The sequence below is a fragment of the Narcine bancroftii genome, chromosome 5, assembly GCF_036971445.1.
Source record: "Narcine bancroftii isolate sNarBan1 chromosome 5, sNarBan1.hap1, whole genome shotgun sequence".
Classification (NCBI taxonomy): Eukaryota; Metazoa; Chordata; class Chondrichthyes; order Torpediniformes; family Narcinidae; genus Narcine; species Narcine bancroftii.
In genome coordinates, this window is record NC_091473.1 from 98,663,227 (window position 1) to 98,687,360 (window position 24,134).

Genomic DNA, 24,134 nt, shown 5'->3' on the forward strand with positions numbered 1-24,134 from the left:
GTTGAGCTGAGTCAATGGATTAGAAGTGGGTTTTTAACAGCAGCAGGACCCCAATTAAACACGAGAAGGATGTTAAGAAACCCTCTTGATTAAGTTCCTAATCAACCAGTACATTCCTATACACGGGTTTCCTAGGAAGATCAGGTCAGATAATGGAAGTCATTTTAAGAACAAAGATTTACAGGAGGTAGAAGCGATGATGGGGTTAAAACATGCCTTTGGAACGGTGTATCATCCACAATCCCAAGGAAAAGTGGAGAGAATGAACCAAACAATAAAAGGTAAGATCGGGAAAGTACAGGCAGGGACCAAATTAAATTGGGTGGATGCGCTGCCCCTGGCATTGATGTCAGTAAGGAGTTCGGTAAGTTATGTGACAGGATTTACTCTGTATGAACTACAAATGGGGCACCAGTTTCCGGGACCTGGAGCCGGGATTCATACCACAAAGGAAGAGGTAAGTCCAATGAAATGTAAGCTTTATTATGATAAACTAACAGCTCTGGTATCAGCTTTTTCACAACAGGTTACAAGTACCGAACGGAAAGGTGAAACCCCGATATCATCAGCCGTGGAGTGGGTTCTGCTAAAGGTGATCAAGGGAAAGTGGTCGGAGGCCAGGTGGACAGGACCCTACAGAGTGGTGGAGAGGACGTCCCACATGGTTCGACTACTGGGAAAAGGCGAGACGTGGTATCATTGGAGTCAGTGAACAGCAACGGACCCACCGACACGGACACTGGAACAGATTCGAACGGAGATGACTGAGAACCTGTGAAGCAACTACGGACTAAGAACTTTTTGAACGGGTCCCTTTAAAGAGACTATTGGATTACGGTGACTGTATTTCAGTATTTGAAGTGATATTTCTATATTGAAGTCAACAGAATTTAGGGGGCAGTGATGGACACTATGTTGGGACTATGGCTGATGTTATTCCTAGCCCTTGAAGGGTCTGGAGAAGGAAACAACTCTACAAAGTGTTGCGGTCAGCCTGGGGGGCCCATAATGAACCGGAACAGTACTTTGCGGATTGGACTGACTTTCCAGAACACTGTGTTGGGGCCCCCCACTGGACTGAAGTGCGTTCATAATGGCCAAGTCTAGGAGGTTAAATTTAATAAGGGGTCGTGGATGCCAGTCTTTGCAAAAACTCCTGAGGTCTCGGTCCCATAAGTTAACTGGTGGTTGGTCTCATTTTCATGAGACCAAAAGGGGGACTGTTGGAATATAGGGGTTAATTAATCATAGAAAATATGTAGAATATATGCTTATGTACTATTAATTTTGTATACATGAATCCAGTACTATGTAACAATTTAATATTTACCTCATGGTGAAGGGAAAGAGTAATGTAAGTAAGGGGCAGCCACAGTATGTAGCAAAGTTGGCTGATTACAGTAGGTTTAGAATTGCATCGGATGTCCCCCAAAGTTCCTCAACATGATTATCCAACTGCACGAAAACCAACAAGGTCGGGTCAGATACAGCAATGAGCTCTCTGAACCCTTCTCCATTAACAATGGCGTGAAGCAAGGCTGTGTTCTCGCACCAACCCTATTTTCAATCTTCTTCAGCATGATGCTGAACCAAGCCATGAAAGACCTCAACAATGAAGACGATGTTTACATCCGGTACCGCACGGATGGCAGTCTCTTCAATCTGAGGCGCCTGCAAGCTCACACCAAGACACAAGAGAAACTTGTCCGTGAACTACTCTTTGCAGACGATGCCGCTTTAGTTGCCCATTCAGAGCCAGCTCTTCAGCGCTTGACGTCCTGTTTTGCGGAAACTGCCAAAATGTTTGGCCTGGAAGTTAGCCTGAAGAAAACTGAGGTCCTCCATCAGCCAGCTCCCCACCATGACTACCAGCCCCCCCACATCTCCATCGGGCACACAAAACTCAAAACGGTCAACCAGTTTACCTATCTCGGCTGCACCATTTCATCAGATGCAAGGATCGACAATGAGATAGACAACAGACTCGCCAAGGCAAATAGTGCCTTTGGAAGACTACACAAAAGAGTCTGGAAAAACAACCAACTGAAAAACCTCACAAAGATAAGCGTATACAGAGCCGTTGTCATACCCACACACCTGTTCGGCTCCGAATCATGGGTCCTCTACCAGCATCACCTACGGCTCCTAGAACGCTTCCACCAGCGTTGTCTCCACTCCATCCTCAACATTCATTGGAGCGCTTTCATCCCTAACGTCGAAGTACTCGAGATGGCAGAGGTCGACAGCATCGAGTCCACGCTGCTGAAGATCCAGTTGCGCTGGGTGGGTCACGTCTCCAGAATGGAGGACCATCGCCTTCCCAAGATCATGTTATATGGCGAGCTCTCCACTGGCCACCATGACAGAGGTGCACCAAAGAAAAGGTACAAGGACTGCCTAAAGAAATCTCTTGGTGCCTGCCACATTGACCACTGCCAGTGGGCTGATATCGCCTCAAACCGTGCATCTTGGCGCCTCACAGTTTGGCAGGCAGCAACCTCCTTTGAAGAAGACCGCAGAGCACACCTCACTGTCAAAAGGCAAAGGAGGAAAAACCCAACACCCAACCCCAACCAACCAATTTTCCCCTGCAACTGCTGCAACCGTGTCTGCCTGTCCCGCATCGGACTTGTCAGCCACAAACGAGCCTGCAGCTGACGTAGACATTTACCCCCTCCATAAATTTTCGTCCGCGAAGCCAAGCCAAAGAAGAGAATTGCCTGCTCCCAAAATACAAGAGAGAGGATATGTATGAAACAATTTAGTAGGAATGTTAAGGCAAAAGGAGGTGTTGATTAGCACAGGAGATGATGGCCAGACAAGAACAAAGAGAATCCTGACAGAGACTGTCAGAAACAGAGAATGGAAACTAACTCAGTAAGAAGGCTAAGACAGAAGGAGGTGTTGAGTAGAACAGAAGAATATGGCCAGATGAGAATAAATAAAATAATTAGAAATATCTGGAGTATGAATTGATTTCTGATCAAAACAACAGGATATTCTGGCCTTGAGGATTAAGATAGGAGCTCTACACCCCAGATATCTGCAGAGCAGGAAATTACTTGTGATAAATCTTATGCAAGGAATCTAGCAAAGAAAGTCAACTTGTGTTCTGTATGATAATGAAATCTAGCAAAGGAAGAAAGCCAACTTTTGTTCTGTATCATAAGGTTGAGCTATATAAACTGTAGAGACTGGACAGTAGGGGTCAGTCTTGGGGAATAGCTCACTGTGCAGGTGATCTATGAACTAACGACTGAACCAGAGCTTTGTTAAGCTTTATTCTTGTGCTGTGTAATAAAATGATTGTTGAACCGAATACCTTCTCCTATCACTTCATTTAACGAACACGCTGGACTCAGATGACACATAGACTAAATTAAGGGTAGGGTAAAGCCAGAGTCCGACAGAGCTCAAAATGGATGCCTATGGTTTATTCAAGGCACCTCTGGAACTTTGTACAGAATATTGTTGCAACCCAAAGAGCAGTTTGTCACATAACACAATCCACAAAGAATCCACAATCAGCAACATTAAAGTCAGAATCCTTATTACATCCACTATGGGAAGCAAAACAGAAGTAACAGGATATTTATTTTGTGCCTTGAATCACAATGCAAAGGTGACCATGAACAGCATATACAATTGTATCAATCAGGTGACAGCTTAATACCCTGTGTAATAAATCCTGCCGCAGTATAAAGAAACACACATGTATGTCTTAACACCGGACCACGTCCTGTGTTTGAGACAAGGGATGAGGTTTTGAGGTCAAGTTTTAAAGCAAGGCCGAAGATTTTGAGAAACCAAACTACAGTGTAATTGTGGATCTGACAGTTTGCCTTAAATATTACAAGGAGCAACCAGGATAACAGGAATGGCCTTCATAGGAGACCCAGAGCTATATCTATTAGGTAATTTCCTGGAAATTGATCAAATATCAAATCACATTTATAAAAGTAGCACTGGCAGTACCGAAAAAAATGTATCACAATCACTTGGAAGTCTGATTCCCCTCTACTTAGAGTACGATGGACTGCGGAAACAAACAGTTGTATACCTATGGAAAAAGTCACATATAAGTTGAAGAATAAATATGACATTTTTTTAAAGGTCTGGCAGCCATACCTGGACCACATACCTGGACCAGATACCATAATAAAAAGGAACAAGGAAGGATATAAAAGTAACTATTATATATATTTAAAAATGTAGTTTTCCCAACTCTACTCTAGATACTTAAAATATATGTAAGCTCTGATGGTGAACGGATCTGTATGTGTGGTGGGGGGAGGGAAGGGAGGAACTGTTTTTTTTTTTGCTTTTCGTGTTTGTGAGAAAAAGTTTAATATATTGTATTTTTAAAATGTTACTATGTATAATTTTTGAAAAAAATCAAAAATAAGATATTAAAAAAAATTACAAGGAGCAGAATAAAGGAGTCCATTTTGGCCCAGCACCAATATAGAGCTTATATATATTGAAGCTCTGTTTCTTTCATACCATTACCTCAAATGCGTGTTCCTGTTAAAGGAAATAGATATTTCCTATCAACTATGTCAAGGCATCTGATAAGCAATGCACTTTAATTAAATTTCACCTCAACCAACGTAACACAAATATTTTTAATGTTTTTTAAGTAGTCAGTAGGGGAGAAGTATGGAAGAAATCAAAACTTGACTGCTTCACAGGAAGGGGAGCCCATAAGCATTGAGCAGAGTCCTAGTAAAAAAAAGATTGAGAATGGAGATGTTCTTACTCAAGTATAATTCTCCATCTGCAGCAATACAAACTCTCAGTACATTCACTAATCCCATCATCTTCCTGTAATATAAATTACCTGGACTGTACAGTTATACAGTTATACAGTTGCAGCATGGTCAAACTGTACATTTATGTACTCAGAAGAGCAACTTACAATTTCTTGTAACATAATTTCATTGCATTCAGTATAATTCCGGTAATTCAGAGATGGTGGACATAACCTTTTTTATGGATAAGGGATACTAGATGAAAAGTATGGAAAATCACAACAGTGCTCTGAAGTTGTTGAAAATAGGCAGCAAGTGTGGTGGTCCATCTGTTGTGGATAAACTCACTGTGATCTGCACAACTTCTTGCCTTGTCAACTTCATCTTGAGAATCCAAATGTTGTGAACTGACACTCATTCAGTTCAGATTTTATGCTCCAATATTCTGACTTGGGGTTCGTCATCAGTGGTGTTCTGCAGGGATCAGTGCTAGGATCTTTGTTGTTTGTTGATCTGGATGAAAATGTAGGTGTGCTGATTACTAAGTTTGCAGATGGTGGTGGACTTATCAAAGGTTATAAAAGAATATAGATCAGTTGGAAATATGGGCAAAGAAATGTCAGATGAAGTTTAATCTGGACAAGTGTGAGGTGCTGCATTTTTGGAACTGAAATGTAGAATGGAAACAAAATAAATGGCACAACTCTTAGGAACATTGATATACTGAAGGATCTTGAGATGTAAGTCCACAGCTCTGTGAAAATGGCAATACAAATAGGTAGGGTGGGAAAGAAAGAAAATGGTCTACTTGTCTTTACTGATTAATGCATTGATTATAGAAGTCATGTTGCAGTCATATAAAACTTTTTGAGGCCACATATGAAATATTAGTCACAGCATTACAGGAAGGGTGAATAGGTTTTGGAGAGTATGCAAGAGAGGTTTTCCAGGGATGTTGTCTGGATTAAAAAGGGTTTAGCTTTGGGAGATGTTGGACAAATTTGGATTGGTTTCCTCTTTAACATCAGATAGAAATATATGAAATTACAAGAGGCAGAGATAGGATAGTCAGTGAGAGTATTTTTCAGAGTGGAGTGTCAAATACAAGAGGGCATAGCTTTTAGATGAGAGGGAAGTTTGAAGGATAGTTACAAAGTTTTTTTTTCCACAGTACGTACCAGGGAGAGGGTGGAAGCAGATTCATTAGTAATATTTAAGAGCCATGTAGACAGACACATGAACCGGCAGGTGATAGAGGTAGATGTGCAGGTTTATGGGATTAATTTAAATTGGCATCATGGACCTATGGACTGTTCCTATAAATTCATTATCAGACAATCAAGTCCCTTTATGTACAGATGTTATTTCTGAGATGGAAATACATAAAAGCAGTTTATAATGAAAAATGAAGAGGACAATCTGACCAGAATTCCCAGATGCAGTTGGATGGTCTGAAAGTGAGGGGAAAAACAGTGTAAGGTCCTGACTGACTACAGACCCTGAACATTGCATTCCCTGCTAACTGGCAAGCTTCAAGTATCCAGCATTTATTATATCAGTTCACACTCACTTTGGAAATTAGGCAAAGTGCAAGAACAATGAAAGTCCTTGTCCACTTTGAATCTAGTATACATGAAGCATACTACATTTTTCACTGCATCCATTTAGAAGAGTAAAAACACTGGCTCTATGGATTGTAGTGGACCATGAAGTGTATGACGGCTGCACAATTCACGCCATGAAGTTATAGGGCCAGCGACCTGGGTTTGAATCTGGCGCTATGTGTACGTTCTCCCCATGTCAGTGTGGGCTTCCTCCGTGTTCTTTGATTTCCACCATCATTCAAAAATGTATTGGGGGTGTAGGTCATTAGGATGTAATTGGGTGGCTTGGGATCATGCGCTGAAAGGGCTGTATGCCTAAAAATAATTCTCGTAGAAAGTGGTCCATTTCTGGAATTCTTTATTCTGGACAGCTGTGAGGCTAAATCAATGAAGGTATTTAAAGAGGAGATGGAAAACATTGTGAAAGATCAGAGAATTCAAGGCAATGGAGAAATGGCTCAGAATAGGAGATTATTATCATAATCAAATTGAATGGCAGTGGAGGTTGGAGGGACCAAATGGTCTACTTCTCATGATCTTGTAAGAACTAACTGGAGAGATTAAAGCATGCTGAAAACCACTTGAAGGTGATTTAGAGAGTGGGGCATTCGACAATGAGCACAGGGTACAAGAGAACCTAGAGCAAGAAAGCTTAAATCAGCAACAATTGTCACGGTACTTGAAATGGGCAAAGGGGAACCAGGACTGAAGGGATATTAAGAAAAAGGTACAAAGAAGACTAAATTTTCAGATTGACTATGTCAATTAGAAAATCTCAAATCCCAAGGGTTGCAAATGGAATTCCCACTACATAAAATAGTAGTTATGTGAAAAGGTACAATGAACAAGCTTTAATATGTTATTTTCCTATGCAGCAATCTTTATTCACCTAGTAAGAATACAATTGATGTGCGTTCATCATCAGGAAACATGATGACAATGCCTCCACCCTCCCACCATTATCTTTTATCCTGTGGCTAGAAGTCCTAACCTTCCATTTCCTCCTTTAAGGCATTCCATAAAATATATCAGCTTTTAAACATCTGTCCTGACAACTCATGCGGGTGTCAAATCTTATTTGATAAAACTCCTCTGATATTATTGTTGCTGTATGGTGTATCAAGTAAGAGAGCAGGATGTACAGAATTGGAATTCTTTTCGTTTCCACATATGTTGGACACTACGAGACCTATTGAGTTCCTCCAGCATTTCTATGTTTTCACCACACATTCCATCTTCTTCCTGCAACCTGCTCTTCAATTCATTCCCATTTATCTTTTATACTTTTAGGATTTTAATGATTTTCAGTATCAAACTAGTTAACTTTGTGCTGCCTGGAGTACTCTAATTGCCTTAAAATTAATCATTCTGTGGATCATCATTAAGTATTGGATGAAAATCCAATTATTTTATATAATATCCGAGTGCCAAATGATGCTAAACTGCAGGCAATGAACTAGTGAGCATTAGTAATTGGGCTAAGATTATTCCAACGTGTTTCAAATGTGAATAATGGAAAATTTCACATTCTAAGTGTGAAAATTTCTAAGTGTGAATAAATCCATATTCTGCAAGAAAGAGTAATGTTCCAAAATGATGTGCAGCAATATAATCTGCCTAATCTGATATTAGCATGTAGATTGAAGGCCACAGCTTTGAGACGTGATAAAGCAAATATTATTTAATAGTACATGAAATTGTCATTGATTGTAGTATAATAATAGTGATGTTATTAAATTAAATTATCAGCCAAGATGAAATAAAATAACATTATGGCCAATTTGATGAATATGATAATTCAATTTTTTTTTGCTTCTGTGGGATTTGTGTTTAAAAGCAAGATCACACATGGATGATTTTTAGACATCTGAAAATCAACTTAACCACAAGTACATAGCGTTTGCAATGTTTAAAGGCCAAATCACTCCAAATGGATACATCTGTTGTGAGTCATTCCTCTGACCTCAAATCAAATTCTATGTTGTGTACATATTGGATAACTTTGTCCCCTGTGGAATGATTCTTTCAGTGTTTCTCTGGGAAAGATAATCAATGTTGGGAATACCTTACTGTGTCTGCAGACTTTTTTTTTACTCTTGGGAATACCTATTGTAGGACAACAAGGTGTAAATTTTGCAGATCTAGTTTTCTCTCACTGATCCAAATCCTTCACCTTCCTCCTCCAATCTGCCACTCTCATCGTACCCAAAGTATAACTAGTCATCTGATGATTCCCCTTCCCCCTTATTGAATGCTCTGATTTATCCTTCTCCTGTCTTTTCCTCAGGGAATATGCAATTATCCCCACACCAGAGTTCAAATGCCATGGCACTGGACTCAACATAACCTCCATTGGCACTCAAACACCTTATAACCCAATGTGGTCCTGTGGCTAACCTCCAAAGTCCATCCTTGGAAGAGGAAGATTGGGAAGAACACATTTAATCTTGAGTCTTCATCTGAATCAATGCATTGTGATAGCATCCAAAAAAGGTCACTGTCCTACCTTCCCACTTCTTTCTTGGCACATTGTTTGGGTTACACTGTAGTTTCCAAATAATGGTGACAGCTAATCATTATATCCTTCAAAACAAGTTTGTCTGGTACACTGTGACAAAGTTAAAACTGATTAATTTGAGAGAATTGTCTCTTTTCCATTAACAGATAATTGATATAAATGACTGAAAAGTCACATCCTAGAGTATACTAGCCAACAAGTAAAGATATCACAAAATCTTTAAAGTGAGTTTAAAGTGTTTTCCACTTTGAAAAGAATAGCTGAGAAAGGATGTCGGATAATTTATCAATATTGATCCCTATTCATCAGTGTAAAGGGCAATGATTACAAGAATAATTTGATAGCATTTGGTTACAGGCTCTTGATATTTTCAACACTTAGGTTAGCAATTCTGTAGCCTTAAACTTCAATAAAATAGATATGTTTGCATACACACATTTAACAATTAGATGATGTTATTTGTGTTGGCATATGACATGACTATATGATCGTAACGTGAAGAAATAAAACAGTAATGCATTATGCTTCCTCAAATCACTTGGGTTTATGTTATAGCCGTAGTAATAATTTATTGTAGGCTAAAGAATGGACCTTTTAATTGTTAGGTGCTTTCTCTAGCTTGTTCTTCTTTGTAAAGTAGTTGCTACAGCAACTTAACCCAAAGCAAGCAATCAGAGGTAACAGCATGAGAGCTGTCCTAGTTTTGAACAGTTAGCTGTGTCCCACTGGCGAGCTCATTTTTTCTCTGTGACACAGATAAACTTAGAATCGAGACAAGAGTCTAAAATTATCCCTAGAACTGTGAAGCATTTGTCTGGTCAATGATGCTTGTTAAAATGAGGTGTAACTCCTTAAATAGGTTGCCCTTCTACTACATACCTAATTGGAAATGAAAGCTATAAATTCAAATGAATTCTATTGTTATGTGCAAAGAAATATTTAACAAAGAATAACTGAGATAACATGAACATCATCCAATTAAGGTTTCTGTGCATTTAAAAAATATAATTTTCATTCATTTAACATGTTTTTAATTTTATTAAATCTCAAAACTGGGAAGCAGTGGGCAAATAGGTCAAACCAAAATGCCATAAATAAACAAAATGAATTTTTAGCAGGGAAACATAAAATAAATAATATTAAGTGAAATACAGCAAAACGCTTGTTATGGGGATTGGTAGATTTTCTGGTTGCTGGTTGCTGGAGATTGTGTGTTACATGATTGGCAAACTATTGATGAGGTGCGCTAATTTTAAACTCCGTACGTTTTGCCTCTATTTTCCGCAAATTTATTTGCCAGTTGATTGAATTCCAGATTCCATAGCAATATTCAAAAGCCATGTAGACAGACACATGAATTGGCAGGTGATAGAGGTAGATTAATTTAAATTGGCATCATGGACCTATGGGCTGTTCCTATAAATTCATTATCAGACAATCAAGTCCATTTATGTCAGACGTTATTTCACAGATAGAAATACATAAAAGCAGTTTATGATGAAAAATGAAGAGGACAATCTGAGCAGAATTCCCAGATGCAGTTAGATGGTCTGAAAGTGAAGGGAAAACAGTGTAAGGTCCTGACTGACCACGACCCCCAACCATAGTCTCCTCCTGTACCTGTGTCTTCACCTCTCCCACCTTATTTTGTTCAGAACTTTTTAAATCTCTTGGCCCCTTCCCAGCTGCTCTCCTTACCCCTGCCCTTTAAATACCTTCTCTCTTTATTCTTGATAACATCTCCCATCCTGAAACATTTCCATTATTGATGCTCCCTGCTGCATCCCTTCGGCTTCTCTTTGTTCACAAAAGTCTTGTAGTGGCCCAGATTCATTACCCAGCACACACATCAACGCCACAGAATCAAGGTTCAGTTGAAGAACAATTAGAGTAAAGTAGTAAAACAATTTCAGGAACTGAAAAGTTATGTTCAATTCGATATTTATTTTATTGGAAACTTCTAGATTCACAGCCTAGTATTCTTAAACTTTAATATACACATTCCGTGTTATTTCAGATCTCACAATTTGACAAGGGTTCAGAATCTCAGTCCATTTATATAACTAGTTTATTGTTCAGTGACTGCACTTAAAATGACATTAATTGTTGACAACACTGAAAGAATATTTTTGAAGATGTATATCCATTACAGTGTGTGTGTGTGTGTGTGTGTATGTGTGTGTGTGTGTGTGTGTGTGTGTGTGTCTGTGTGTGTGTGTGTGTGTGTGTGTGTGTGTGTGTCTGTGTGTGTGTGTGTGTGTGTGTGTGTGTGTGTGTGTTTGTGTATGTACGTGTGTGCACACACACACATTCATCTTACAACTCACAATCTGAACAGTGTCAAGATAAAACAGAACTTACTGATCCAGCAAACTGCAATTTACAATGTACTAACCTAAATATTATAGGAAAACACAAACATATTCCATGCATATTTTTTCCTTTATAAAGGAAGATTAATTTTGAATTTGAACAAATTATTTTAGGAAAATTGATTTTAGGAAGGTGACCTCTTCAGACAAAATTCATTTCTTTGTACATATTAAAGCAAAAATAATGCAGAAAAATTTGTCAGTATTGCATCATCATTAGTAGACATTTAACAAAGTATCTCCAAGCATAAGTTCAATCATTCAGTAATCTGCACATCATACAGCAATCAGTCTCAGTGAGATCAATTATCTCACCATTCTTCATTGCAATACTGGGGTTATATTGACGTATTAAACCATTAGGGATTTCTTACAATCTCTTATATACCATACCATGTTATTGGTAAATTGGAGCATGCCACAAGAAGCAAGATTATAATATTTGTGGTCTGAAATAAAATGTAAATAGAGTATGAAACACACAATTCTGAAATAAACTATGGAAATGTAAAATCTTAAACAAAGGGTGACAGTTATCTTTAGGTTCTGCCATTGTTTCTACACAGTTCAATTATTTAATGGATTCCTTTAGTCAGAAACCACAACATCTATGACGGAATAGCACACTTTCTATTTCATAAAAATGCAGGTAGCATATTGCATTTTGTGATGGTGTAGAAGAGCAGTCTCCAGGACATGGTCTTGCACCACTTCAGCTTTGTATGGGCATAAGCATCAAGAAATAAATGCCAAAAGATCACTTTTAACTTTGTAGTAGTAACGAATGTTTGACAACCTATTCATCAAATCTTGGTTCACAGTAGAAATTTATGAGCTCTGAATATGCTTACATCTTTCATGCATAAGGCTTTTTTTTTGATTGGCAAACAAGCTGTATAATCCAGCACTGCTGATTTCATACTGTTGACAGTTTCAGGACAAATGCTTTATTGCCTTCAACTTTCCATCTTGTTAATATCCTGTACTCTGGATCTACATCTCTCAATAATAAATATTGAGTTATATCAAAAACAGAATGAAACCAACAGTATAATTTTGTGGAATTCGGCCCTAAGCAGCGACCTATCCCATAATTTCCATGCCCCACTTTCCTTTTTGATCTCTCTGTGTGTAGCCTCCTACTCTCCTTCATAATCTCAGCGTAAGTTTGAGGAAACACACATCATCACAGGTTCCCAAATATATTTAGCATTTTCAGATAATCAGGCAATGGCACCATGTTTTCCTCTTGTAATTTTAGTTAATAATACCGCTTTCCCTTTTTATCGGAGTATCACAGGGTGTTCTTAGCTCCCTGCTCTACTTGCTTTACACCTCAGTGGCTCAGTAAGAAAACAGCACTGTGATTGATGATACCGAGGTGGGCTGTATAAAAAGGGGTGATAAGTCAGAATATAGGAGGGAGACTGAAAATTTGACCAAATGGTGCATCAACAACAACCTTGCACTCAATGTCACCAAAACCAAGGAGCTGATTGTTGACTTCAAGAAGGGAAAACTATATGTGTATGATCCAGTGATCATTGGGGGATCAAAGGTGGAGAGATTTACAGATTTACAATAACCTATTGTGTTTTTTTTAAGGAATAACAGCATCACTGAAGAAAAAAATAGAAAATATTGGAAACAATTGGGAGCCAGGCATGGCAAAGAAAAACCATTAAAATGACCTTTAATCAGAACTGGTAGAGGGACAAGGGAGAAGGAGGGATAGAAATAGGGAAATGTAATTGATATTATGAGACCAGATAGGTTCTTGTGTCAGTTAAGTCGTCATTCCTGGAAGAGAAGTGACAATGGATTCACAGTGATTTTCATGAATTCCAGACAGGATTCACACTTCACCCACCTCATCTCCCAATGTATTGAGAACTCCAAGCTAAACATATTTAAAAATCAAACTTTTCCAGAAACTTACTCCAGTCTTTTCATCAAAGATTTTTATGCCTCCGAATGAAATGGTCAGAAATATTCTCTGTTTGTGTTCTCCTTTCGAGCGTGCTGTAGCTGCAATACCCTGGTGGGGGGTAAAACAACATAAAATAAGTCTCAATGTGAAGAAGAAAGGTTCAATCAAGTAGCTCTTGGGTTTACATCTTACCAAGAACAAAACGTATTAGAAACATTATCGCAATCTGCCATTATTTCCCATATAGTTCAACGGATTCATTTTTTCAATGGTCTAATCATACCACGGTTTTGGCATTGTAATGGTCTTTTTTTTTCATTTTGTGTCAAAGCAAACCCTGGGAAATGAAATAACCGAACATCTCATATGGGAGGCAGTCAGTGTCGGTCTCAAAATAGTCACCTCATGTCAGTTTAGTTCCAGGAAGCGAATAGTAAGATCCATTGCAATATATAATTGGGTTACTTTTGATCTCATGTAATAAGTGGTAATTTTGCCACGTTGAAACAAGAATAAAATACAATTCTTTAGCACTTTAGTACATCTTTCAGAACAACTTAAAGTATTGCACAGGAACTTACTTTGAAGTCCATTTAATGTCAAACTGATAATCCAGAACCCACGCTCCTGTTCGGCTCCGAATCATGGGTCCTCTACCGGCATCACCTATGGCTCCTAGAACGCCTCCATCAGCGCTGTCTCTGCACCATCCTCAACATTCATTGGAATGACTTCATCACCAACATCGAAGTACTCAAGCTGGCAGAGTCTGCAAGCATCGAATCCACGCTGCTGAAGACCCAACTGCGCTGGGTGGGTCACGTCCCCAGAAAGGAGGACCATCGCTTTCCCAAGATCGTGTTCTATGGCGAGCTCTCCACTGGCCACCGAGACAGAGGTGCACCAAAGAAGAGGTACAAGGACTGCTTAAAGAAATCTCTTGGTGCCTGCCACATTGACCACTGCCAGTGGGCTGATCTCGCCTCCAACCGCGCATCTTGGCGCCTCACAGTTCAGCGGGCAGCAACCACCTTTGAAGAAGACCGCAGAGCCCACCTCACTGACAAAAGACAAAGGACGAAAAACCCAATACCCAACCCCAACCAACCAATTTTCCCTTGCAACCGCTGCAACCGTGCCTGCCTGTCCCGCATCAGACTTGTCAGTCACCAACGAGCCTGCATCAGACGTGGACATACCCCTCCATAAATATTCATCTGCGAAGCCAAGCCAAAGAAAGAAAGATAATCCAGAACCATGAGGTACACAACATGCCATATGATGAATAACCAGTTCATCTGTTTCATTGGAAGGGAAAATGTGGTCAGAAATAAAACCAATTCATTGAATTGAATGATGACACGCGACAATAAGAAATAGTTAACCAGTGACTTACATGCTTAAAAAAATAAAAGCATCCAATTGATCCCCATGTCTGCTTTTCCTTTCAATAAGATCACAGCTGATTTTTTTTTCTCAACACCATTTTCCTGTAATAACTCCTGAGTATTGACTCCCTTAAAACCTATTGATCCCTATCTCAGCTACTGAATCTCCACAGGAGTAAAACACGAAAGTCTGCAGACACCATGATTGAAGTAAAAACACAATGCTGGAGAAACTCATCAGGTCAAACAGTGTACTTTAAATAAACAATGTTTTAGGATTGAGCCCTTCATTAAGGTATGGAAAAATGTAGGTATGTGCCCAAACAAAATGTTGAGGGGGAGGAGCACAGTCCCACGGACAGTAGGCAATAGGTGGATAAGGGAGGGAGAGCACATCAGTAAGCAGGAGGAAGGGGAAGGCTCTGAGAATGGAAAGGAAAGCTGGAGGAAAGAAGATAGAGGAAATGGGAAGGGACAGAAAATGGGAGAAGGCTAGCAGAAACTGGAGGTCGATGTTAATGCCATCCAGATAGAGAGTCCCAAGACAGAAAATTAATTGTTGCTCCTCCAATTTACAGGTAGACTTGGTATGACAGTACATGAGGAAATGGACAGACATGTTAGTGCAGGAATGGGGCACAGAATTGAAATGGTTGGCCACTGGGAGATCCCTATCCCTGATGTGGACAGAGAGAAGGTGCTCAGCAAAGAGATCTCCCAGTCTGCGTCCAGTCTCCAGTTCTCATGGGAAGAGAATTCCAAAGATTCCCCACTCTCTGGATAAAGTGATTTCTGTCCTGAGCAGCTGACTCTATATTTTGAAACTGTAACTACTGCTTATAAAGGAAAACATCATCCCCATGCCTACATACCTGCACAATTGTACTCTGGAAGAATTTGGTGCATTTTAGTGAGATCTATCCTCACTCTTCTAAACACCCAAGAGTTCAAGTATAGCCTATTTAATCTCACTTTACTCAACAAATTTGTTCTCCAAGATTTGCTGAATTTTCATTGGATTTCCTCAATCCCAAGTCTATCCATCCTTGGTTGGAGAGTTCAGATCTGTGCACATTATTTCAGACAGACTTTTGTAGGGTCCTATGTAATGGGAGAATGATATTGCTACATAAAAAAAAGGCTGACAACTACTCTCCACTACACACCAATAACACACTCTGTAGTGGAGAGAGTAGAGAGTACCAAGTTCCTTGGAGTGCACTTTACTGGTAACCTATCATAGACACACAATATCTCCTCACTTGTTGGGAGCGACTGAACGTCCTGAGAACATTGAAGCAGGCAAGGCTACTACCAGCCACCATCATGTCAGACTTCTACAGGAGCTCTATCTAAAGGTCCTGGCGGGCTGTATCACAGTGTGGTCCAGTTGCTGCAGAAAAAATGGATTGGAGATCAATCCACAGGAGCATAAGAGAGACAGAGAGGATCACTGGAGTCTCCCTCAGACCCCCCCCCCCATTGACTGATGAGGGTGGGCAAATAGTTTAGGACATCTTGCACCCTACACATAGCATCTTTCTACTCCTCCCATTCAGAAATAAATTCAATGCCACCAGAGTCAGCACTTATTAGACTGAGGAACAGCTTCTTCCCATTGGCTGTGAGAAGGGCGAACGACCAAAGGAACTGCTCACACTAACATCCAAGACTCTCATACTCACAAAGCAATATTTATTTATTTGTATATACGATTACTTGTCTTGCATATATCTAATTGACTGCATATGTGTTATGTCTGGTTGTGTGTTTGCATGTTTTGTACCGAGGACCGGAGAATGCAGTTTGGTCAGGTTGTACTTGTTCAATCAGTTGACAATAAATTTAACTTGACTTTGGATAACATTTGCTTTCATAACTACTTGTTATCTGTGTGGTACCTTTCAGTGATTCATGTACAATTAAATCAACATCCTTAAAGACACCAACAACTTTAAACATCCAGGTCAGTTTCTTTGGCACCCCTTCTAACTTATTGATATCCTTCCAATAGCTGGGCAATCATAACTGCACAGTATAATAGATTTGGAAGAGCAGAAACTCCAGCACCAATCCCTCCAGCATCCACTATTCAGTGCCTCCTAATCTGAAAAGAATACTTTTTTTTTCCAATAGTCTATTTCTGTAACTAGTCCTTAGTCCATTCCAGTATATTACTCCCAATATAGTGTGTCCTAATTTTACTCAATAATCTTTGTGGGGCAAGTTATCAAAGATCCACTGTAAGTTCAAATTTACCACATCAAATGATTGGCCTCAAACTATTCTGCTTATTACAAGCTCAACATTTTCTTAAAGATTTGTCAAAAGTAAATTACTTTCTTATAAATCCATGTTGTCTTTGCCCAAACCCAATTATTATTTCAGAAACATTACAGATCTTTTTGCTTCAATTATTCCCAAAAGCACCAGCCTTTTAACTTTTGCTCAGGTCATTGGGGACAGTTTTCTGTCATTTGTTTAGATCTTATTTCAAATGTCTGCAGCAGTGGCAAGGAACCTCGGTAATTAGCAAGTTGAAATGCCAAAAAAAATAATGATACATATACAAGAGATAAATAAAGATGATGGTGAATAAGTTCTCTATCAGCCCTGAGAACCATTCATTTTCTCGGTAATAGTGTTAACATTGGGATTTCTTAATTTCTCTGCTTCCTATACATGCAGCATTATTTCCTTTGATTTTATTGGAAAGTTTCAGGAAATGGCCACTGACTGAAGTCAAATTGTACTAGTCGTGAGAGGAATTATTTGCTGAACACCAACAGCCAATTCCCTTTTTGACATGGGTCATGTCCCTGATAAAGAAGCTGGTGATATGATCTGTTTTTGTAAACTCTGTCATGTCTACTCAGGCTGAGAATGGTTTTCTGTGTGTAATTGTTCAGAAAGAATCATCTGGACACAACACAACACACAAAAAAAAACAAATTTATTGTTTCTGTACCTGTCAGCTCTTAATTTTCTATATACAGGGACACAATCCTTTATCCAGACATCTAAAATCTGGAAAGCTCCAAAAACCAGTATTTTTTTCCTGATGCTGGTACAGTGGAAGGAGAGAGAGAGAGACACACATAGCAACGTGACTAGGTTAGGCGGGGGGAGAGACGGCAGTGCGACTAGGTCGGGCGGGGAAGAGACGGCAGTGTTCCTTGGGTGAACGGGGGGGGGGGGAGACAGCAGCGCAACTTGGATGGGTGAGTGGGGAGAGAGATGGGAGCGCGACTTGGGTGGGCAGGGGGAGGAGAGAGAGATGGCGGTGTGACTCGGGTGGGTGGGGGAAGAGAGACAGCAGCGTGACTCGGGCAGGCGGGGGAGGGAGAGAGACAGCAGCGCAACTGGAAGGGGGTGGATACGGCAGCACAATTCAGGTGGGCTTAAATCTGGGGCAGGTGGCTTTTGTTCTGAAATCTGGAAAAATCTGAAATTCAGAACACACTGTCCCCCAAAGGTTCCGGATAAAGGATTGTGTACCTGTATTAAAATGTGTCAGGATAATCAATGGGCTGACAAGCAAATACACAGTTAGTAAAACTGATTAAAATTATGCCTCTATTAAAAGCACAGAATCACTTTAGTATAAAAGTGAGGAAGTTCAGTAACATTATAATTATCTTAAAAGTATAAACACTTTAAAACTTGGATTGTACAGTGTAGGTGCCATGCCAGCATACTCTATAGGATTCTGGTGCAGTAAACATGTTTAATGAAAGCAGAAAAAGGTCTTCCAATTAACACGTCTGTCAACCATACTTCTATTTATTGGCAAGTGATTAGGCATCAGCTGTATATGATCCAATCAAATTTTTCTGGCATCTTTTAATGTTAAGAAGATGCCAGAGAGGTACAACAGAAAATTGGTAAAATAAGTTACTCACTTATCATTTGTGCATATTATATTTTCTTGAGAAAAATACCCTAAAGATCATAAAAATTCAGGGAACTCAATAGAACCCCACCACCCAGGCCATGGCCTTTTCATTCTGCTACCATCGGGAAAAAGGTACAGGAGCCTAAAGACAAGCACTCAATGGCACAAGGTCAGCTTATTCCTGAATAATCGATGAACCAGACACTGCCTTATATTTCATGCACTCTTATTTTTAATTTTTTTATAATGTCATAAAATGGTTATAATATGAATGTTTGCACTTTGATGTTGCCACAAGACACCCACTTTCATGACCTGTTCATGACAATAAATTCTGATTCTAAAGTACCGGTATATCAGGCTGAATTCTGAACTAGAACTGTCAAGGTAAATATTAATATTCTACTATCAACAATGCCTGTGCAGAACTGGACACAATCAGTGATCTGGGCATGAATTGCAAACCGACATTTTATAGTTTTGAATTGAATGTTTAGATTCAAGTTCTGCTCAAACTCATTTGCAGATCACAGTGAGCCAGTACGATTTGGCAGTACTTTTGAAACTAATAATTTATTTCTACAGTATATTCTTCTGCTATTTAATAGTATTTGCAGATCAACTGAAGAATATACCTTATTAAGACAAACAGAAATTTGAGAGAAATTAAAGGGTAGGTACTGTTTCTTTGCGTTGAAGGCTGCAGAACAATAGGGCATAGTCTCTGGATAAGGTGTGGGACATTTACCATAGAATCACAGAACATTACAGCACAGAAACAGGCCCCTTCAGCCCTTCTAGTCTGTACTGAACCATTTTTTTGCCTATTCCCACAGACTTCCATCCAGTCCATTGCCCTCCATACTTTTCCCATACATATATCTGTACAAATTCTTCTTAAATGCTAAAATTGAGCCCGCATTCGTCACTTTAGCTGGCAGCTTGTTCCACACTCCCACCATTCACTGTGTGAAGAGGTTCCTCCTAAACTTTTCCTCTTTCATTCTTAACCCATATCCTCTGGTTTGTACCTCACCTAGACTAAGTGGAAAAAGCCTATCTACATTTATGCTGTCTATCGCAAATCATGCTTTTAAATACCTCTATCAAACTCCTCACATTCTTCTATGCTCAAGGGAATAAATTCATAACCTGTTTAACCTTTCTCTGTAACTCATTTACTGAAGTCCGGGCATCATCATCCTAGTAAATCTTCTCTGTACTCTTTCTATCTTATTAATATCTTTCCTGTAGTTAGGTGACCAAAACTTCACACAATACTCCAAATTAGGTCTCACCAATGTCTGGTACAATTTTACCATAACATCCCAAATCCTATACTCAATACTTTGATTTATGAAGGCCAATATCCCAAAAGCTCTCTTTGCAATCATATCCACTTGTGACTCCACTTTCAGGGAATTATATATCTGTATTTTCAGATCCCTCTGTTCTACTGCACTCCTCAGTGGCCTACTGTGCATGTCCTTTTTTGGGTTGTCCTACAATGCAACACCTCACACTCATCTGTATTAAATTCCATATGCCATTTTTCATCCCATTTTTCCAGCTGGCCCAGATCTCTCTGCAAGCTTTAAAAAGTTTCTTTGTTGTCCACAACACCTCAAATCTTACGTCATCTGCAAACTTGCTGATCCAATTTACTACATTATCATCCAGATCATTGATATAGATGACAAATAACAATGTTCCCAGCATCGATCCCTAAGGCATGTCAGAGCTCCAGTCTGAGAAGCCATCATCCGCCACTACCCTCTGGCTTCTTCTGCCAGCCATTGTCAAATTAAGTTCACTACTTCACCATGAATAGCTACCATCTGAATTTTCCTGACTAACCTCTCATGTGGGACCTTGCCAAGGGTCTTACTAAAGTCCATGTAGACAACATCCACTGCCTTTTCTTTGTCAACATTCCTGGTAACCTCTTTGAAAAACTCTATAAAATTGTTTAAACATGACCTACCTCACACCAAGCCATGTTAACTGTCCCTAATCAGTTTCTGTCCATCCAAATAATTGTACATCCAATAATTCAGAATATCTTCCAATAATTTACCTACTACTGATGCCAGGCTCACCAGCCTGTAATTTCCAAGGTAACTTTTAGAGGCTTTTTAAAACCACGGAACAACATGAGCAACCCTTCAATCCTCTGGCACCTCATCTGTGGCCAAGGATATTTTAAATATTTCTGCCAGGGCCCCTGCAATTTCTACACTAGTCTTTATCAAGGTCTGAGGGAATATTTTGTCAGGCTTTGAAGATTTATTCACCTTTATTTGCTTTAAGGCAGCAAGCACTTCCTCTTCTTTAATCTGCATAGGTTCCATGACCTCACTGCTTGTTTTCCTTTCTTCCCAAAACTCTGTGCTTGTTTCCACACAAAGCTGACCACTCTGATCTTAATGGGGACTAATTTTGCCCCTTAATATCTTTTTTCTCTGAGTATACCTGTAGAAACCCTTAGGATTTTCCTTCAAATTGTTTTCCAAAGCCAACCTCATGTCTTTTAGCATTCCTGATTTTTTTCTTGAGGTTCTTCTTGCATTTTTAGAACTCCTCAAGTACCTCATTTGTTCCATGTTGCCTATTTCTGCTATATACTTCTCTCTTCTTCTGAACCCCAGATCCCCAATATCCTTTCCCTATGCCTGCTAACCTTGCTTTTAATGCTCTCTCTCTCAGAGAAAAACCACATGACCTTCTTAGAACAGCAAACTACACACAGACTGTGGCACCAGACCCAATCTTCCAAGTTTGTTCCTCTGTTGTTTTCCTAAACAATAATCCATTAAACGACAGCATGTCCAATTAACACCTACTTATGAAGTCCTTATAGGCATTCTTCAAAGTTTTTGCAAAGGCACTCTGAGCCTGGACTGTCTGGTTTGAGCAGAGCTCTGGCATTTTAAATGAGATCTATTTTGAAGTGTTTGTATGTGACCTACACTAAAAAACCTGCCACAAGTTATCTTCTTTAAAACATATCTATATACAATATAAATTATAACATAATCCTTCACACAATGAGCTGCTAGTTCTGTTCCCCTGCAACTAAATGTCACCAATGGCTACATTGTCATAATTCTGCATGCTAAGCTCATCTGCCTTTCCTACAATACACCTTGCATTGAAAAAGATGCACCTGAGAACATTTTCACCATGTGCAACCCATTGACTTCTAATGGTACATGTAATTTTTACATAATATTTTCCCTCCTCCTCTATCTGCTCTGGTTCTCCTCCCCCTGAAAATCTAGTTTAAACCCATCGAAGCAGAACTAGCAAACCTTCCCTCAAGGATATTAGTCCCCTTCCAGTTCAGATGCAAACCATCCTGTCGGAACATGTCCCACCTTCCCTGTGAGAGAGCCCGATAATCCAGACACCTAAAGCCCTCCATCCTACACCATGTCTTTAGTCACGTTAAGCTGTATTATCCTTCTATTTCTAACCTCACTAGTATGTGGCATGGGTAGCAATCCTGATATCAGAACCCTGGAAGTCCTGTCCTTAACCTAGCACCTGACTCCCTGAACTCTCCTTGCAGGATCTCCTCATCCATCCTACTCGTGTCATTGGTCCCTATATGGACCACGACATAGAACATAGAGCACTACAGCACAGTACAGACCCTTTGGCCCTTAATGTTGTGCTGACCCATATATCCCTAAAAGTACTAAAGCCATTCTACCCCATAACCCTCTATTATTCCTTCTTCCATGTGCCTGTCTAAGAGTCTCTTAAATGCTCATAATGTTTCAACCTCCATCACCATCCTAGGCAAGGCAATTCCAGCACCTACAAGTCTCTGTGTAAAAAAAAACTTTATGATGTCTTCTCTAAAATTCCCTCCTTTCAATTTGTACAGATGTCGTCTGGTGTTTGCTATTACTACTAGGAAACAGGTGCTGGCTGTCCACTCTATCTATGACTCTCAGAATCTTGTAGACCTCTATCAAGTCTCCTCTCATCCTTCTACGCTCCAAAGAGAAAAGTCCCAGGTCTGCTAACCTTGCCTCATAAAACTTGTTTTCCAATCCAAACAACATCCTGGTAAATCTCCTCTGCATCCTCTCCATGGCTTCCACAGTTGACTAGAACTGAACACAGTACTCTGTGTGGTCTTACCAGAGATATGTAGAATTGCAACATGACCTCTCTACCCCTGAACTCAATCACCCTATTAATGAAGCCCAGCATCTTATAGGCCTTCTTAACTATCCTTTTAACCTGTGCAGCCTTGAATTTGAATCCCAAGGACCCTCTGTTCATCCACACTTCTAAGTTGATTTTGGGATGGGGTCCTTTGGTGAACTTCTGCAATTTATAGCCCAACTCCCTCTGATTTTGGTCATTTTCTTAATTATCTTTCTCTGCGTCAGTTGCAGTCTCCAATGCTGCCCAACAGAAAGCTTTAATTCTTGAGTCTGTAGCATCAAACTGGGATTCTGGAATATTGCGGAATTCTTTTTCTGGAATTCATGGTCCATTGTCACTGTAGACGATTTGAGGAATTCCATGTCTTGCAAAGATCGATTTCATGTATCTGATCACACAGGCAGCAGACATGCTGGGAAGCAGCACCATCTCAGGATAGTTTGATAGATAGTCAATAACCAGCAGGTAATTCTTTCCATCCAGGTGGAGCAGATCAGTCCTAACTTTCTGCCATGGCTCCTCTGGTAAGTTAGTTATAGTCTCGTGTGATATTTCAGATAAGTATCACAGCTTGAGACCATCCTGTCGATGTCAGCATTTATCCCTGGCCAATAAACAGCAGTTCTGGCATCTCCTCTTACATTTTTCCACTCCGAGGTGCCCCTCGTGCACCCTTTTCAGCATCTCCTGTCATAATGATTGAGGAATGACAATCCTGCTCAGTTTGATTCATAGATTCTCAAAGTGGGGCATGGGTCTTAAGAATATTTTAGTGGGGTGTGGAAAAAAATAGGGACCCCAGAAAGTAAAGCATGAGGCCGGTGCAGTCTTGATGCACTCTCTGCGAGAAAAAACTGTCAGAAACCGCGCTAGTGTTTTTTTTCATGTTATTTTAGGGTCAATATTCTTCCTTTGATTCGATCATTACTCTTATTACATTTTTCAATTCTAAGACATAATAAAATATTGATTAATCTGTTTCATGGAGCTCATGCTGTTGTATTAGTCTGTTTCAGGGAGGTCGCGCTATTGTATATTCAAAATGAGCAGACCAAGCAAGCAAAAGGTTTGTCGATATTCAGTGGAGTTCTTGAAGTTTGGGTTTATACCTGCTGTACACGATGAACGTGCACCATTTTTCCTATTATGCCAACAGACTTTGACAAATTAATCAATGAAAGCAGGCCGTATTGAAGCTCATTAGAGGGTAAAACATCCCAACCATATCAATTTGAAATTGGAATATTTTAAATCACTGAAAGAGAAATTTGAAAATAGATCAAAAATCATTTCATTATTCGCTGCATAAACTACAGCCTTGAACCTTACCCTTGAAGTGAGCTATGAAATTTCTCTGCTGATAGCAAAACATGGGAAGAAACATATGATTAGGAGGAACTGATTAAACCCGCAATATCATTGTTTCTCAAAACAGTTCTGCAAAAGGATGACAAAGATGTCCAAGCAATGCCATTGCAGTAATAGGACTGTCCG

The 24,134-nt window shown here is 39.7% G+C and overlaps 1 protein-coding gene across 1 annotated transcript in view; it reads right to left on the reverse strand.

Annotated features, from left to right (window-relative positions):
- LOC138763775 (disabled homolog 1-like) overlaps positions 1-24,134 on the reverse strand; it is a 308,796-nt gene that overhangs the window by 83,438 nt on the left and 201,224 nt on the right. Inside the window, exon 4 of the mRNA XM_069938496.1 lies at positions 13,185-13,283. Coding sequence (XP_069794597.1) covers positions 13,185-13,283 — 99 coding nt within the window. The remainder of the gene's footprint in view (positions 1-13,184; positions 13,284-24,134) is intronic.